Below are 19,853 nucleotides of genomic sequence, written 5' to 3' on the forward strand. Positions count from 1 at the left end.
GATTTTAAAATGTAAAAGAAAGCAAATTACTTCTTGACAAGGTGATAGCAAATGATTATTTTGAGAGAAGTACCCTTACAATTTTCCTGTTATTGTCCAAATGTCGGGTGTAAAAATGGATGGGCTCTGCAACAGGGTTTGAGCTGTGGAACCATGCAGGCATGCACACGTGCGCACGGTGGTCCCAGCGTTCGGAAATCAATTTGGATAGTGTCAATCATGCCATCATCCAGTGAGCACCAATGGTGTCTCGCGCGACACGTCACCGTCATCGCATTCACGTTTGCTCATTAGAACGGTGACGCCCCCTCGGCCACCGCATCAGGCGATGAGAGATAGAAGCTAAAGCGCTGTGTGGTGCGTTATAGCGGTAATGAACTGCCCCGAGCGGTGCAGCGCCACCCCTCAGCACCAGGCCCCTGCAGGCTACTCGGTCGGTGCATACAGTGACAGCCAATAGTTCTTTTTTTTTCTTAAGTATGCAGTCCCGTTGTTCCAATCGTGGGCCGGACCACTGCTAGTACACACCGTGAGCAGGACAGGGGGAATCCAAACCCACCTGTCGAACTCGTAAACGTACGTACGGGTACGAGCGCACGCGGGCTTAGGCGTGTTGGCACAGGAGATTTGGGCAACTCTTCATAAGAACCACCGCTGATCCGCTCAACCAATTTGCCATTACACCAGGGGGACTCTGGAGTGAGCGGTCGAGTTTCGTCGATCCGAACCCAGCCCTCTCCGCCCCAGCACTGCGCCGGCAAGTCATGTCATTGAGCCCCAAGACGCATTCGACTCCATTCTCGGTCACAGACATCCTGAGTCCACTCGAGGAATTTGGCTACAGGAAATCCATGCTGGACCCCAGTGGGAACTTCATGACCACCATGCAGCCGACCTACCGCAGCCCCCAGCACTCCAACAACATGCAGTCTTCGATGAACGTCCCCGTCAGTAACCCCTACCACATGCACGTCCCCCAGCTCTCCCACCCACCTCTCGGGACGACCTACTGCAACGGCTCCGTCGGAGAGCTGTCCCATTACAACGACCACGTCCGGCAGTCGGCTTCCAGCTGGTATGGCGCAAACCCAGATCCAAGATTTTCAAGTAAGTGTTTCATTTATAAACAATTATCTGACCACCAGCACCACCACCAAATCCCACCGCGACCCGAGCAAATACCAGCGGCAATTTTTAACGCATCATAATGTGTACTCGACAGTTGCTGCACTCGCTTGTCACATAGATTGAGTGTTCAGGGCGTGATCAGTAAATATGGCCACACAAAATAATGTTTTCAGTCGAGTCGATAAAGTACAAGTACTCTTCCCAATTTCAAGTCCGAAACATCACGCCTTTTCCAGGGCGACCCCAGTCCACGATCAACGTGCCTAAAAAACAGAGCCCCTCGGGGGAGGGCCTCTCCCCAACAAGTGAACCCTTAAAGCTGTGCCAAGATGCCCCTCCACGGCACTTGGGTGGAGACACTGAAGCCTCTCCTCTCTGTTGCCACGATGGTGCTTGTTCCTCTCCAAGCTCCTGGTTGCGAGGGGCAACCAGAGGAGGTTGAGATTGCCGGAGAAGTGGAACTCTTTATCACTTAAACTCTCCTCACGACCCGTCCTCCTGTGTAGCACCGGCCACTCATCCGCTGCCCCTCAGCCAACTATAAGAATTTTTACTTCAAACAACTTCAACCCAAAGTCATTGCCTGGCCTGTAAATCAAACAATCTGTGCTGCCGTATGTTTCTCCCGTAAGCAGCCAACAGATGTATAGGTTTTTCTGCTATATTTGTAATTTATTTTACATTTTTCTCCTTTATGCGGTCCCATGCTTTTTATTACTTTATAATTCACGCCAAATCATCATTTCATTTTTACTCGGAATAATATTCCAATAGGATGATATCTACCATCTGTGATTCAAGCTAAGCTTTTTATTAGATTTGTCTTTACACTGTTATTGTCATAAATATCTCTCCTTTTTAAACTTTTGTTTCAATTTTTACTTTAGAAAAATCTGATATGAGTTTCCCCTTTTTATTTTAGTTACAGTCGAATTTATTTTTGTCCACTCACCTCAAAAGTTTCAAAGGTTACTCTTCGATTGAAATAGAAAATTGTATGCATCGCACCTGCTCTGTTGATAAGCTGAGATTGATTTGGAATTTATAATGGCTATAATATGCATTAACATGCTTGCCGAAAGTTATGAAAACTATCCACGATAGCGTGGAGGTATTCTTCATTATTGTAAGGTGAGGAACCTCAACAATATAGTGATGATCAATAACTGAGCTGAACTGGTTTTCGTTTCGTACTAATCTGAATGCTCACTTCTTATTTTTCCTGTTTCTTTTTCGATTCAGTTTCGCGTCTGATGAATCCCAATTCTCCGATGAACATGAACATGAATATGAACATGAATATGAACATGAATATGAACATGAGTATGCCGGGCCTTGGAGGGGACTTGTCCAAGCCCATGTTGCCTTCGGCTCAGCGTCGTAAGCGGCGGGTGTTGTTCTCCCAGGCCCAGGTCTACGAGCTGGAGCGGCGGTTCAAGCAGCAGAAGTACCTGTCAGCCCCGGAGAGGGAGCATCTGGCCAGTCTCATCAACCTGACCCCGACCCAGGTCAAGATTTGGTTCCAGAACCACCGGTACAAGATGAAACGGCAGACAAAGGAGAAGAACATGGCCGAAAACAACAACGTGTGCCACCAGTCTCCGCGGCGCGTGGCTGTTCCTGTGCTGGTGAAAGACGGTAAGCCGTGCAACGGTTCGTCCAACGGCAGCTCCAGCGGTGGCTCGGCCCACGACAGTGCGTCCCCGCAGCTAGGTGACGATGCCCACAGCACGGGCAGCGACCATGCCAACTCCATGCCTAGCGCCCACCAGGCACCGGCCCACCATGTCCCCACTACCGTGCAGCAAGCCCACCTGGCCCCACCAGCTCACAAGGCGGCCCCGGTGAACTCCTCTTCGTCGTCTTGCAGTGGGCACGGTGTGGGCGCCAACACGGGGCCCGGCGTGACTTCTTCCCATTCGCCTCATCATCAGTCAGGGGCAGTCAACCCGTACCACGCCATGAATGGCACTAACATGTCCTCCGCTGCACCATTTCTCCTGCACGGTAGAACATGGTGACAATCATCCCGGGCGACAGGCAGAAACGACTCCTACCTGCCCTTGAATCCCGCAAGAGTAATAGGTTGACAGCGAATGCAGCCTTAACTTTTGTGGTCAAATTTGAAAAATCCACTACAACGAGCAGAACGTTGATTGTGATACCACGCATTGAGACATCTCAAGATGCACACAATTACTGACAAGCCAAAACTTTTTATTGCATAGGCCAAATTGATGAGACTTTAACAGACTCTGACTGAAGGAGGGGAAATCAAAAAAAGTATGGCCTAAGCGAATTAAAGACATCACGTGGCGCTTAATTTAAGCTCAACCGAGGTGAGTCTTCGTTTATCTCTCTGCGAGACAGTCTGCTTACTTTGGCTTGGCATTCTCCGTTGTCAACCCACACACTCAATTTTGCTGTACCTTTTACATACTTTTTGTTCGAAACTCTGTTTTCAATTTGTTTACTACTAGATCAAACTGTGGGTGGTTGTTGTACAAAAAGGTTTAAAAATTATTGTCTTAGATTCAACAGCATATGTTAAAAAATTATGACTGTTGTTTCGAGCGGGGACGTAGTACTTTTCTGAACGAACTGTAGAAGAGTTAAGAGTTTTTATATCTGTCTGCTTGGAAACAATTTCTGTCATTGTCGCCACATGACTCAAACAAATTTTGTTGAAAATATGTAACGGTCTCAAGTTGTCACTCATTGTGATCACAGATTGTTCAAACCACCTTGAATGTCGTAAGAAGTTGTTTATTATGACAGCTTTTTTTCTGATCAAGACCTTTGTAAAGTGTTCAAGCAGCCGCATTACTTTGACTCTCAGAAAAAAAGATATCTGTTTATGGGTTGCTCTGGCCTCTGTAGCTCCTTTTTTTAAATTTCAGCAGGCAAATTGATGATGTGATACACGAAGCATATTTACCAAGTGCATAAGCATTATTGGTCATAGATGACATCAAAGTTTCATTTGTGTAACGGATACTTTGAGCAGACTTGCTTCACACTGGTGTGTTTGCAGTGGTTTGTTACAACTCAGGAAACAAAATGAAAGGGGGGGTTAGCCGCAGATTAACATTTTTTAATGTAAGAATCAGTATGGCCAACATTACCGTTTGGAATTCTCCACTGTCACTGTAGTCTGACAAGTTGATGCACAAGTTATAGAGAATAACATTTAACAGCTTTTATGGTTGAACACCCATCTTTATATTATTGGAAGATGCGGCTTTCAAATTTCACATCTCACCAACGCATGTAATCCTTGCAAAACTGGAGTTTACAAAATCAGAGTGACTTTTGGCCTCAAGATGCGACTTCTCTGTGTGTGAACTACTGACACTTTTCATATAATTAAGAAGCGCATATTTACCAGTGTTAGGTTTAAGCAGTTTATTTTATCACTGCGGTGCATTTCAAGTTAGCCTACCACGGACTTTGCATTACAACTATCCCGTACATGCGTACCCATGATCGTAATGAAAGCTTGACTCCCAGAAAGTCAAAGTAGTGCAACGCAGCAATCTCGTTCAACGGTTAAACGAGTTATTTTCTAGGTTCACAAATCGCGTTTTCCCAACCACTCGTCCCTTGATTGTTCACGGAGTTTGTTTAATACAGGCCGTCACTGGCCCATATGGCAGCTCCAATCGCTTGGTATTTGTGTACGTACACGTGTAGCCGCTACAAGGCAACCAAGATATGTCTGAGGTCAAGATGACTTGCACTAGTAGCTTCAGTCTTCCCCATATGACATGGGCGCATGAATTGGCCTTCCCTGGTCCCACAAAAGACACGGTAAATTTACCTACACCAGGACAAATTTGTACACTGTTCGTTATCGGCCGTTGTGCCAGTACTAGCCGGGTCAGTTGCTAGACACGTCTGAAAGAATGTTGTTTTTTTTAATCCTTATATATACACATCCTTTGTCCTGAATATGCGCTATTATTGCTATCTGATGTTCGAGAAACACGGAAAGAATTTAGGCAAGACCAATACTTAAAATGTTACCAGAATGCTGAAAGCTTCATCATTTTGTCCGACGAAGTTGTGCACCTTTATAAACATTTGTGAAATGGCAAGTTTGCTTAAAGAAACTATTTCAGTGTTATTACATTCATCATAATTATGACAATCACAGAGATTTAAAACAACCACATGTCTACCCTATCACGACATTTATTTGGGGGAGTGTAACAAGGGTTCGTTGGCGTTTGAGACTCACAGCTTAGCTCTTCCAAACACACACATATTTACACCAAGGAGTCTGACAAAACATTTGGTGTGAGTCGGAGTAAAGTTGATCACAATGCCGAAATGATAGTGCTTCTACTGTTAGTTGGGTAGATGTTCCGATTTTCTATGAGCCCAGTGGTTTGCTATTGTGTAGTAAAACAGTGGGCGTTGCTTTCATGTCGTGTGTCTGTTGAGGCTCACGACTTTATTTTGTTTTGTACACCCCACGTCTCAGAAATAACGAAAACAAAATCGCTGAGATTGCTTATTTACACGTGACCGCACTTGCTTGCATGAGGAACTTTATTGCCTACCCCGTATCTTGTCTGTTGCTCTAGGCCGTTTGAAGTGTGCAGGAAAATATACTGGAAGATAGAATTCGTAAAGATGATTAACTTCGATGCAAGGGAAACTGAATAATATCAATTCAAAATAAAGAATTGTATCTTCTTTAATGGACTTATTTATTTACTTTACACACCTGAAATACAATATTTAACTATAGAGTGTACTATTGAAAATATTACCCCACTCCATTTTGTAAAAGATCTGTACCCAATGTTCCAATGTTTTGTTTTGTGATATTTTCTAAACTTCAACAAAATACTGTTTGTACTAACAACACTTCATCTATAAAGAATGTAAGAATAGTGAGTAAATAAAGATAATGCTGTTCAAGAAATTGTACAGAAATAAATTGTCGAAGAGTTTCAATTTTCAGTTTTTCTTCACGATTAAGTTGCCTTTTGCAATCTGTATTCTCGCGGTGATTTGCAGAAGATACATCAATGTCTTATCCTTCACTTCAACAAAGGTGAAAAATCGACTCGGTCTTCCTGGATAATTTTTCCTGATCTAAGGACTGTCTTCAATTAACGGCTGTTAAAGTCACAATTTGCAAAACAAAAACATGCATGTTATTATAAGATTAGGTTTTTGCATTAAGGCAAAATTTCTCTGTTTTAAACAGCGCCGAACAAGAACCACCAGTTTATTTAAATTTCAAACCACCGTTGTATTTAGCAAATTCCTTTTTATAGTAAGTAATATCGCTAAAGAATCTTTTACAATGGCAAAATGTGAGCAAATCCTTTAAAACTCAACCTCTTTTTGTTTGGTACGCACGCATCCTTCGCAATTTAGGTTCATTAAATCTCATAAGTTTTGTCGTTACCACGTAGGCTACTTCAGTCACACACCGGTTTCCCCAAATATTCCTGTACTACCTTGAGTTCATGTTCGTCCATATTATGTGACAATTGCCATTTGGACAAAAACTATGCGCCAAGCAGGCAGCAGTGCATCAAATTGATCAATGAAACACTGAACAATGACATCGTTGAACGTTGTTTAATTCCGGATGTGCGATTCGACAGCTATCCCGGTACTGGCAACAGTGTCGAGCCAATGATTAATTAAACTCAACCAGAAAAAAAAACGAAACACAAAGCCAAGGCAATGGTTAGCTTGAGTATACTTTTCTTCTGGAAACAGGAACCACACAATAGAAACAACTGCGAAAGTTACACAAAGTTCAAAGAGCGAAAAAGCATAATAGCGGCATGCGTGAGCCTTCAGGAATGTAAACATCACAACTACATCAAAAACATCTGTTGGGAGGTCCCACTGCTCAAATGTGGAGGGGGAAACAGAAAATGTAAAAAAAAATTGCCACAAATTAGCTGGTTCGTGAATTTTTTTGTTGTTGTTGACTTTCGACTAGCTCCTGCCCTTAGCTTTTCGCCGACTAGCCAAATAATTAGCCCAGTTTCGTTTGGATTCGACAAAATGTTGCTGGTAGAGTCGGAGAGTGCCATGGGTGAATTTATTGTAGGCAGGGGAAAATGTTCGTTTTCACCGTTGTGCCTATAAACGAAAGGCAAAAGAGAGTTTGAACAACGCCTGAGGACAATCAACTGAGTGAACCGAGCGTTGATGAGTAAAGACAGTTTCATGCAAATTATGCCAAGTGGATCGCAAGTCAATCAGACAAATTAATGAAGTGAAGCCAGCGATGTGGAATACAGGTTGGTTCAACCACAGGTCTCTACAGCTTGTACGTATTTTATAGCATGACAAAACTCGGAACCTTATGAAGCACGTCACCTTTCATTAATTTATCGAGACTTTTGTTTATTTCAACTTAAAAACTCGAAGTTAGTGTCTGCTTTTCAACTCTAACAAAGGAATCCGTGCCTTGGGAAAGTGTTTATTGACTTTATTTCAGCCACGCACCATTGTGTCAAAAAATAGCATTTTAGGATAACAAAATACATTATTGATTCTATTTTATTCAAAACAGGAAAACAATTACGATCCATCATGTCAAGCAAAAGAAAAAATGAACATACGGTAAAGGAAAGGAAATGTTGACCTGGCAGAAGGGATGGTGAAATGGGAAAGGCTCACCAAACTTTAAAAAACCATGAACTACACAAATGAAGGAGGCCTGTAATGTAATTTCGCTGAATCAAAATCAGTACACACCCAAATGTGGATTTCACTTGTAGGGCCTAGGTTACAAATCCATTTTTCTTTTCTTTTTAAATTAATTTCTTGCAAAATGTAGAAAAGGACTGGTAAAAAATAAGCGTGTTGCATGAGAGTCATAAGAGCAGCTAGGTAAGGAAAGGTTTTGCTTTTCACGCTGAGATTTCGTGATTGATCGGGGAATGTTGTGTACTTATTTTGCCTGTTTTGTTTTCAATTCCTGATGGTTTGTTTTTCTTCTCAATTTCAGAAAAATCTGTCCACCAATCGCCATGTCGAGTGTATGTGTCAATAGAAAACTTCTGCACGAACGTACATAATCGATTTGTCAAGGGATTGAGCCAGAATGGGTCCCCCCAAAAAAATCATTTTCATGATGAATGTTGGGTTTTACCATTATACATACACCAGACTGTGACTTTGGACCTCTCCAGTGATCGGTCATGCCAGCAACTGCTGGGGGTATCAACAGCCTCGCGGCGGCATCCACCCGCCGTCCCGCCATCGCTCGCTTCTGCCCATCGGCGATGCAAGGCACGACGGTGCGGCACGTTCTTTTTTTGTGTGTAAGGGGGACAAAACCATGGTCTCCCATTAGGAGAAGGTGTCACGCGTATTTAAACCTCGATGAGATTAGTTTGGGGTTGTTTGATGTAATTATCACGCAACATTAGGCAGTAAAAACACGAGCTGGAAATGGTTGCTTCGACATGCCCCGTGGATGGTTTTGTTATGGTGTGATGATACACGGCAGCCAAAGACATTTTGTTATGTTTGTGGACCCGACATATTACCGGGCTATTCCACTGCCCGTCCATGATTACAATTCGCTAGAGAGCACAGTCAAGGATCGCTGTCTTTTAGTTGGCGACGATGAATCTACCAATTCACGTTTATCTCGAGTTTCGGGCGAATTTAGAGAAAGCTGGTTGAATCTCGCGGGTTGTTTGCCGTGGAGATTTGCCCGTGCCGTGAGAGACATGGTTGGTAGAGAAGAGCCATAACCAAACATGAATGAAATCAACTGGTCGTCGCTCTCCACCAATTTCTACTATGGCCTGGAAATTACTTTTGAAGTAATTTACGCTTGCCTCATTCAACTTATGGCAAAGTGCTTAGAGACTTGAGAGAGAGGAACATTTCTTTTCGTTTCAGTTGGAACTATTTCTGTTCATGTAGGTCTAGCCTACTCATGTTGTAATTAGCTTCAGTTTCCATGCACTTTCATAATCAAGTAAAGTAATGATCCTTAATATTATCTACCACGTATTAAACACCGTCGTCATTTTACAGAATTTATGCAAAGTGAACTCTTACGATCGGTGGCTCATGAGAAGGCATTGTTAATGAAATCTCTGGGAAATGTACTTCATTTAATTCAACCATTTTCAAAGGGATGTCACAGTAAAAAGACGTTAAAATTGCAAACTGACACGAAAAAAATCGAATGGATCCTTTTTTCCCCCGCATAATTCGAGCATGCACCTTCTGTAGACACTGACTTTTCTAATTCACATTGTCACTCAGGTCCATTGCCTTTGCCCATGCTTTAACTTCAGGCATAATTATAATCACTTTCGTGTGATTGCTGATGATTGTGAGGGATCGGCGCTTGGGACATTCGCTTTCCAATCGCACTTTATCATTATTGAAAAAACAAAACAAAAATATTTTCCCCAAACAAATGATTTACACAGAGGGCCAATACGTTTCCCCCATTTTTATTTTAAAAATATTTGTTTGGACAAAAACACTTCATGCTTTGCTCGAGTCTTTTGAAACACAGCAGAAGTGGCTTTGGCAAACTCCCCAAACTAGATCAGGAACAAAAATAAAACTGCACACCCCGGGCGAGATAGCCGGCATGCCACACGCCGGTGTTGCTATCCAGGCAACGGGCTACGGGAGGTGCTCCCCTGGTGCAGCTCGGCTCGTAAGGACAGTAGCACCGCGGAGGCATGGCACACAAAGGGCCCCTTCGTCATTATCAGGTCATTAATTGCCGATTTCTTTGTCCGGAATCACTTGCAAGGGGCGGTCCGTGCGACAGGGGATCAACAAATGAATTTCAAGTACCAAGAATTTTGACACGTGTTGTTCCATTTTGGCACCACGGCATGAAAAAGAAATAAGCGATAGATGAAAAAAAATACTGTGTTGCATGAAATCTCTGATACCTCTGCAGGCTTTGAGCCCTGTTGAGAACGTTTGCAAATACGCCAATGGTTTTAAGAACGACAACTGTTGATGTTCACTGATCAGTCTTAAACCGCCCCAACGAGCTTTCGGAACGGGGCAGGATTATTAATGATACGGTGTGCATTTGTTGCAAGTTGTGCCAAAAATAAACCCCGAAAAGTGATGAGATGCAGACGTACAAGGCAATATTCAGTCAGGATCCGAGGTGCGTTAATTAACCAAAAAAGGAGTCAAGGTCCGATTATGTTTTCGTGCCTTTCTTTACCACGTGGTTCTAATTATCTATTCAGTATCTCCGTTTCCACAATCAGAAAAATCATTACTAAATAACAATATGAATTGGCTTGGATTCCTCATAACAAATCTCAGACTTACGTTTTTCTTTATACTAAGTTTTATTTATATAGGGGTACATTCCAGATTCAAATGCCTTCCTTTTCTGGGTTAAGACAGTTTTACAAAATCAATATCATATGGAATATAAGATTGCTATCAAAATCAAACCCTTAGTCTTCATCATAAAAAATGGAAATGTCAATTCTAAATCTGTAAACCCCATGCAATCATTTCAAATGGACATGTACAGTGACCGTCTTTCTACATCTCTTCACGGCTCCCACTTTTTTTCCGAAGATTTTTTAATACTTTCCATTTATCTCCTGTTTTCTCAATCTCCTTTATTGTGTATAATTTGTGCCTTTTCTTTCTAATGTATGTTTTGCTTTCTTATGATCAATAAAACATAGAAAGAGAAAAAATGAATTGGCTCTGAGCCCTTGTTCATGAATATGCATTCGTTTCTTTATTTCAGTGTTATTGTTTTCAAACGCCACCAAACTGAATGTCACGTCGGCCCGCGCCGCGTCGACGAATTAATCATTACAAGTGGGAAAGCGTGAAACGAGGAGTCGTTTTTGTAATAATTTGAAATGGAGTGTTTCTATTCACCTGCTTAGAAAGAGTGCCGATTACACAATGTGCAAGGAGCCTTGCCAAGGACTGATTTGGATTTTGTTCTTGCTGTTTGAGTTTTTGTTTTGCTCTTGATTTTTCGTGCTCAGTGCCAAGAATAAGAAAAGACAACTCGTGGGAATGTCTCCTGTTGTGGCTGGGAAATGTTAGCCTGGCCTCGGCTGTCACGCTTTGGTGTTATGTTAATATTTTCCAGGCACGATGGGGGCAAATGTCAAGTAACGGCACGAGCGGCCTCATGTTACTCGAGCACTCGACAATGAGGGGGAATATTAAAACGGCATTTAGCACGGGGGGAACTCGAGGGGGACAGCGTGCGGAGAGTTTACTACCAACCCATGGCGGTGCGCCGAGCTGCCGACTACCAACCACTTGCACTCGACGGCGCAAGTTGGTTGTAGCAATTGCAGCTGTTTCAGCCGAGTTTGTTTCACATCAGTGTGTTTTTTCTTCTTTTAATCTATATGAAGAGGAAATACGTTTGGATATACTCACGATTAGTTACCCAGGAACTGTTGAAACTGTCCAAGAACAGAAGTGTATTGCTGTCAAAACGCGCGTTTATCGTTTCAGAATAATGTCCACGTTGATATTCTTTTGAATCTGGGGTTATTGTTTTTCCTGTATAGAGTTGTTCAGAATCGCTTCTCACACAAACCAGGGATGGAACGATGAAATGAACTAACGAGACAAGGATCCGAATTTTAAAAGGCGAGAAAAGTCACATAAGGTGAGGGCTCAGCGATAACAATCTCAGGTTGCGCCGCGAGAGCGTGTGCGAACTACGGGTCCGTTGTCAATACCGTCCAGCAGGTTATTGAGACGGTGATCGCGGCGTTAGTCGACCGCAGGGGGAGAGCGAGCGGCGACACCGTACTCACTGGGAGAGCAAGGCTCTCCAGCCTGGGCGGGGGGGGGAGGGATGGCCACAGCTGTGGGTCTGCTGGCGAAGATTGCCCCTTCCTTCTACCAGAACTGCGTTTGGCAGCTGTCGGCTTTCCTTCGACTATTGAGAACTCAAGTGTCATAGAACAATAGTCTATTTAAGATGGGGCCTGTGAGTCCCGTCTGTTTGGTAATAAATGACACAATGTAACATAAACACACATTGAACTCCCCTGTGCCAACAGCACTTTAACTGGCTTTATTCAAGTGTTAGGCCTCAACAGACTTGACCGGATTGAGCTGCATACTTTTTTGGCGGGGCGGGGGAACTAATGACTGGAGAAAAACACAAGGCTTTCTATCGGACTGTTGTAAAAGAGAATTGATTGAAATGTCAATGAATGGAATTCTCAAGATGACTAATAAAACGGAAATATTTCACTTTTAAAAACAGTGCGCTACGTACAGCTACCGTACCGCATTTCTGATGTCAACAGCGCAAAGATCCCAAGCTCACAAAGTCTCACTTTTCCTCCTTTGTAGTTTAAAACCGTTACTTTAATTTCTAGATTCGGGGCGAATTAACTGCTCGAAAAAAAAATAATAAAAGCTCCAGCCAAAAAAGGACGATTAACTTTTTCGAAGCTTTGCAGACGTTATAAGTCACCAAAAAGGGTCGAATTCAAGAGACCTATGCACGAAAGTTAGAATAACTTTGTCCTTGTACAGAGTTTCCTCAAAATGATTGTATTCCTCAAGTCTATTATTAGAATATCCTATTAGAATGTAACTAGAGAAGAGACGCCATAACACGTTCCAGTGGATCGATTTTCCACCCGAGTAATATTTTCTACTCAATCTATGACAGGAAAGTATTGTTCACCATAAACCATCCAATCTGTGGTTTACCTTTTTGAAATAATTTCCACGCTGTTTTTTTACCCGTATTTCTCCGAATGTTAAATCGTAAATCAATCATGCCCTCATCCAAACGCCAAGGCGTGTGTGATAAAATTGCTGCTCCACGATATTGGCACACGCAACACTTTTCTGTTGCTCTCACTATGGGGTGAGAAACAAACATAATTAGGTCCTCAAAAGAGTACGTATCACTCAAGAGACGAATAAAATAACAGACGCATTTTTGTTTTGTTTCTGGTCGAGCTGTACATTGGTCACGTGCATTTCAATGTTTGTTCCTTCGCGTCGTCAGTGTAGTTTTTGTTTTGTTTTCATTACTTGTGAGTATATTAAATGTCTATCCCAATATACATTACCGTACTTCAAAAGCTTTCTGGTTAATGATTGAGGAAAACAAAACTGTCGGTTGGCAAAAAGCCAGTAATTTCAAAACCTCGTTGATAGAAAGTGTGAATGTGGGCCATATGAAAGGCAATGCATGGAATCAGTGTCTGAAAATCGCTGATTTTATTAGCCTCATTTTTTTCTAATTGGAGGTTTTTAAAACAAAAATCAATCTAAATCCTATAATAGGGTACACCCCCGGAAGTTGTGGAATGTAAAAAAAATGTTGCAAAGTGTCTCGAAAAATAAAATACGTCAAAGCGTCACATTCAAAATTACAAAAGGGGGATCGATCGCCATTTTGTTCAATATGATTTTAACTTTGGATTTATTTTCCCTACTTCATGATGACTGTGCTAAAAACTACGTGGCTTCAAGAGAGGGGCGCTCCCTCAAGAGTTGATAGCCCAAAGGACTCCCATACAAAAGGCCGAGGTGGGACAGTTCTGGAGCGGTGACAATGGCAAGGTGTTACTGGAGTGCCTTCACTTTAACGGTCCACTGGACCGCCACAATACCGGGAAATTACTGGCAATTAGCCCCGGGTAGAACGGCAGCTCTTCCCATTGGAATTCACTCCTTGTGTGGACATTTCCATCAGAAACAGTTTGATTCTTTGTCTGTGCGGCCCTGTAGAGTTTGGTTCGCTCAACTATACCGCAAAGCTAGTCAACAGAAGAAAAAATTTGTGAGCACAGTACTTGGTCAGAGAAAGATCGAGGAGAAAAAAGAAAGGCACAGACGGTGAGAGAGCGTGACGTGTCGGCCGCTAACGATTTTCGTCACTGCTGCGAATGATGTGGCGGATCAGGCGCGGATTAGCTGGTTAATTCACACCCGCTGTCAAATACCCGATAAGAATCGATAAATGATGTCACGGCTTCCTTGTGTGATGAAAATATTCTCTCGCCAATAACCAGACTGACGGCAACTATATCAAATAACTGGGTGGAGTGGGCTATGTGAATTTTGTCAGTCACAAATTTGCACATTTTTTTCTATATAACAAACCGCTTTGGGTCAAAGAAATTAGTAGGCCTTTGGTGTAGTGAAATTGACTCGCGGACGTGATTTCCAAACCTAGCAGATAACGCCATAAGATGTAAGACCGTCCGTTCTGCCAATTGTCCTTTTCAAAGGGCGCAGCTCGTGACCGCCAATCTCCTTTCACGAAATTTTGTGAAAGAAACGCAGACGTCGCAAAGCATTATGGGATGCTAACTATACCTTAAGGAATGCACATACGTTCCGTGCGTACGTGTTCTGCGCTAGCGTAAGTGCTGACCTGGGGTTTGACTGGTTCTCTGCCGCAACATTCCCCAGACGTCTTTTAACTTCAGCACTCAGTAGTCTGACATGTTTAAAATCAAGTATGTCTGGAACGCATTACTACTAATGCCCGCCTATTTTTTAAACGAAGCGTACAGTTTGAGAAGTGGCAAGCTAGGCTCCTGTACACGTTAAAAACACCATGTCGCATGTGGGAAAACTATAGGAAAAAAGGCAATGGGCGATAATCCAAAAGTCAACGAAAATTCCAGCTATTTCCAGCCGGGCAAAATTCTACCCAGATTTGTCACAGAGACATTCGCGGATACCTGACCTACAATTTCGTCAGAATCTTTTCGCCTGGATCCAGACCCTGGGTTTTACGGCAAACAAAATACTCAATTATTCACCTCTGAGAAACTACGTAACCAATGACCTCAGAAAGGATGATGCACACTCACTGTGCACATGTCCCCCAAAAACCCTGCCCGACACCTGTACCCGCACACCCTCCCGTCAGTCACACACATTCTGTGACCACGAGCGTAATTTGAAACAGTGACTGAAAATTCTGAACTCGTCAGGTGACTGCAAATAAGTGCGACCATTCTAAACATTTGACCAACTCTGGTTATTTTCGTGGCCGTGGTCTTGTCAACCAGTAGTGGTTAAAAACTGCGCTGGTGATGAAGTATGGGAAAGGTATATGAAACAAGTTTGAAAGCGTCGTCAGGCCCACTAGACGGTGGCTTGTGGGTGTCACTAAAATTAGGTCCTTTGCGAAATTCGAACTCTTAATACCCATGACGCACTAGTGCAGAGTAAAATGGCAAAGGTATGGAATTCCATATCTGCCGTCGCCCGTAGTGCGTCGTCCGTCGTGCGTTGTCCGTCGTGCGTCGTCCGTCGCCCGTTGTGCGTCGCCCGTGGTTTTTTGTCACGATTGCGCAGTGGTATTTTTAACTTTGACCCTTGATCGTTTCACATGTACATGTTCTTGTTCGATCGATCCACCATGCCTGACTCTCATTTTAGGAACTAGAAGATGTACATGACTGTATTCGTTTTTGCAGTTGCGCTGAACTCCACTTGAAAGAAAAAAATAATATCCCGACATCGGTTAAGTAACGTGTATATGAAATAATACCATTTTTTGTTACATAAATAAATTAACAAAATAGACTTTTGTTAGGGTAGATTGTTTTTCTCGATAACTTAGTTACTCTAGACGTAACTTTACTCGTTAACAGCCTGACTTTAGGTCTATAGCCTATGTAATATTTCTGTCTGTCCCTGCACGATATCCCACAGAACGGAATGTAAATAATAAATTATTTACAATGTTTGATTCCTTAATATTTCTCATAAGAAACGAACTGATTCAACATTATTTTGAGGGCGGGTATACCTATGATGGAATCTGCTGTATACTCCAAATTAGACATGACTTGAGTCGCAGGTAGGCTCACAGAAGTCTTTTAAACAGTAACGTTACTTGTTAGCCCCATGAATAATGCTGATGTGCTGGACAATCTGTTCTCATTGGTCTATCCACCATGGCATACACACCCACAAAAACCAACACGTCACATTTTCTGAAACTTAAACCAAGTGGTAATTGCCCCCAACAATACATTTAATAAACAATTTGTTATCCACAGCATCCGTGTTTCAAAGTGAAATTGAGAGGACAAAATGGAATATCTGTATCGGTTGGCAGATTTCTTCCTGGAATTTGATGAAAACAAGTCGGCACATTTTTACAGTATACAAATTAGAATAACACTGTGGAAAAGTTGGCCTGAACATTCTCGCTGAAAATGTGTTTCCCAAAAAAACACTTAGCTGAATTCTCAGAAAGGTGACATTTTCTTGTCAAGGGGCAGGGGTAGTCTAGCATTATTGACATTAATCATGTGACTAGTATATGCTTTGCAGGTGGGATTTGTACTTGCCTTATTGGGAAAAGACTCCTTAGAAGTGAATGGAATCATCACATTGTCATTTGTTAAACCCCGGCTTTTGCAGGTCCTATGCAACCCATTTGATGGGCGACGCACGACGGGCGACGCACGACGGAAAACGGCATATTTGGAACTGGTAAATGGCAGAATTGGGACACAACAAAAAGCAGAATGCGACGGGCGATGGGCAAAAGCAGATATGGAATTTCATACAAAGGCAAGTTCATGTGAAAGAAAAAAAACAGAAAGGAAAGAAGACTAACTTTCCACTTCCAGTAGTTAGTAATCAGCATGTCCTTGTAGAATGGTCCCCAATTATCACGGTACAATTCCTCACCACTATTTGGGAGTCCACTATTCTTCCTTGTTGTCAAGGCAATTAGTGTGTGCACACAATTGAATACGCTGAGCACGACAAGCAGATGTTTTCAATCCGCAGATTTAAAATCATGAATAGTTCGAACGAGAAGCAAGAATTAGGAAAAACGCTTGTTGTCTACATAGACTTTGATACATAAAAACAGCGATTGGGTAGAAGGAATTATCAAACCCCGAACCTCGTCTGTGGATGTGAAGGGATTTAATCAAATGCCAGAATTTATGATGAGCCTTGCGGATTAGTGGCACGATGTAAACATATTCAAATTTGGTGATACAACAATTTCCCAATGGAGGAAACAATTGGAAACCTCAGCATAGTCCTTCTCTTTTCCATGTTATAACCTGTTCTTTTCTCTGACCTATGACCCCCTCCAATATGAAGTATACTCCGGAGACCTTAACACTGCTATTTTTCGAAAAAAATCATAATGCACAATGACGGTCAGAGTAGACCTTTTGTATCGATTTACTTCGTAAACATTTTGTGGTTTCGTTTTAATTGCACACTTTTGAGTGCTTTCCTTTCTCTTTTTCTCAGTTATACAAGAAATTCTCTTTATGCAAAACTGCACATCGAACGCTGTAAACACTAACTTTCCAGGCGCCAAGGCTCGATCACATCAACGGTATCACGTATCACGGAAACTCTCTCAACCTCACAAACAGAATAATACGCCCGAGCGCTGAGCCCTTTCCATTCATAGGAGACCGCCATGGCCGGGAGAGACGGCTGTCGCACACCCGCCAACCCGCTCCGGATTCCCCGGTAAATTAATAGAATAAATATGATGTTCGGAAACCGGCCGTCCGTGCTAGAGTGCGCCGAGAGCAGCAGGTAGGCTATTAGCGCGCAGGTAAAATGGCTGTCCAACCCCCGACGGTATTAATTTCTCCCCCGCCGAATTAGTCTCATCTACCCGTCCGAATTAGTCTCTTGAGCGATTCTGCGACGACTGTTTTGCTACAGGGACGAAGCATGATTTTTCTTACATTTTGGAGATGAAAGAAGAGTCAAGGTTTTTAAGGATTTTTTTCTCATGTTCACTTCGTTGTATAAAGCTCAGTTGGTCGTGCCCCTAGAGACATTATATATCATTTACCTTCTAACTGTCCCGCTGAATTTACAATTGTTGTAATCAAAAGCGATAAATATTTGTACATGTATGGCTTCATTACGCGGTGATATGAAAATCAGTTGAAATTGATTCAAATAATCGATTCTGTGTGTGTTTTCTCTCCGATAAATATTGTAGTTGCATTGTGAAACAACTTGTATTAATTAAAGTTGGTATTGCAAATCAGGCACCCTCCCCTAAATGTCCATGCTGTTAGCCAATCACATCGCGAGGGTCCATTCTATTTCCAGTGTCAGATGCCGCGCGTAGACTTTTAATGAGACTCACCCCGCAGTCTCCTCTCGAGCCGTGAGTGGCCTAAAATTCTGAAGGAACGCAAGAAATAGCCGTGGGCCGATTTTCCTCCTCCGTTTCCTACTCAAACTGGACCGCATGCCGGAGATTTAATGAGGAAAATAATTTGAAAGTCCTGTCCGCCGCGGAATGTCTTCACCCAACTTACAAACCATTGCCTTGCTATGTGAACGTACGATGGCACTGACAGCAAATTATCCCGGTGTGGGTATCTGTCTATATATGCACGGCCGGGAGTGAAAACATTAGTATAAAAGTGATCCAGATGAACCCGGGTGGTCTAAGTAAATCAGCCATTTCGTTGGCACTGGAATTGATACGTGTGTACACAGTCGATTTGGGATTTTTTTCTTTCTCTCTTTTTTTGGCGCTCGGCATAAGGCAAATTGATGCCCTTTCAAGAACAAACGAAGGACGGGCCCACCATGTTTGCTTGTTGAAACTGTGAAGACTATTTTGGCTGAAATGCCTCTGTTTAAAGAAAAACCACAAAGTGAAGAACGTTCAATATCAGAAATTGTTGGCAGAGTCAATCAATTTTGTCCCTTTTTCGCACAACATTTTACTTTGCTCTAGGCGGGAGATTTCGTTAATGCCACAAAAACCCAAGAATAATCTCGCCCGGGATCGAACCGGGGACCTTTCGCGTGTAAAGCGAACGTAATAACCACTACACCACGAAATCCCGACCCAGTGAAGAACGTGAGGAATAACCTTTTCAAGTATTCCACCGACAATTAATTTCTCAGTGCAATTCTGCGACCTAAACACGACGACCTCAACCCCAATTTTTTTCATCCAGTACCGAAGCCGCGATTTTTAATGACGGGCACTTGAGACCAAATAAGGCAACTGAAACGGGGAAGATTAATGAAAAAGTATCGCTGGTGCTTTTCCTTGAATACAGCGACATTTGATCGGTACTTTTTGTAAGATTTCCATTATCATGTCACTCTCTACCCCGCCCTTACTCCTGAAGTGACGTTAAGCATCCTAATAGCTACCACCAGCAACACCACAAAACTTCCCACGACAGAAGAAGAGTCGTTTTAGAGCCACTAACATGAGTGACAGCTCTTCTGTGTATATATATATATATTGCATCTCCAGTAAACGGATGCCACTTGTCCGCCTAATTTGCGGTCAGCCCGCCCCGCTCGTTACACGGCAACTTTCCCGCTAATGAGCAGAAACAATCAAGGTGACCAAGACAAGAATAACACGCGTAAAGGCTTGAATGGACACTTAATACCCAGCTGCCTCGCTATTGCATGGTTCCTTCACAGAGCGGACATCCAGTAACAAAAGGAACATCTTTTATTCATCGTTTCGTAGTGTCCTATCCTCCCCCGCTCATTTAAGCTACAAGTCTTAATTAACTCGTCTGTCAACTCTGAGGATGACCAAATTCGACAATTAATTCCCGATTAAGGAGAACGAAGAGTTTAAAGCCCAGCAGAGCAAATCGAATATATATAGGCTGGTTATATGCATTCGGTGTTTGATTTAGTACGTTACTAATTCATTTCCATTGTGTCGTCAATTGTGTCGAGTTTTATTTATGGAGCTGTGATTTCAC

At 42.7% G+C, this 19,853-nt stretch overlaps 1 protein-coding gene and 1 non-coding gene across 2 annotated transcripts; one reads left to right on the top strand and one right to left on the bottom strand.

The window, feature by feature from the left end:
• The first annotated feature begins 341 nt into the window (after window positions 1-341).
• On the top strand, window positions 342-6,076 carry LOC110977660 (homeobox protein Nkx-2.1-like). The gene is made up of 2 exons (XM_022231958.2): window positions 342-1,107; window positions 2,371-6,076. The coding sequence occupies exons 1-2, from the start codon at window positions 765-767 to the stop codon at window positions 3,147-3,149; spliced, it is 1,122 nt and encodes a 373-aa protein (XP_022087650.1). The 5' UTR covers window positions 342-764; the 3' UTR covers window positions 3,150-6,076.
• A 12,810-nt stretch (window positions 6,077-18,886) lies between these two features.
• Window positions 18,887-18,959, bottom strand: Trnav-uac (transfer RNA valine (anticodon UAC)). Its single transcript has one exon. It is a non-coding gene; the product is annotated as a tRNA-Val (tRNA).
• Window positions 18,960-19,853: the final 894 nt, after the last annotated feature.

Source organism: Acanthaster planci, linkage group LG01 (assembly GCF_054643075.1).
Source record: "Acanthaster planci isolate LZ-2023a linkage group LG01, COTS_SCS, whole genome shotgun sequence".
NCBI lineage: Eukaryota > Metazoa > Echinodermata > Asteroidea > Valvatida > Acanthasteridae > Acanthaster > Acanthaster planci.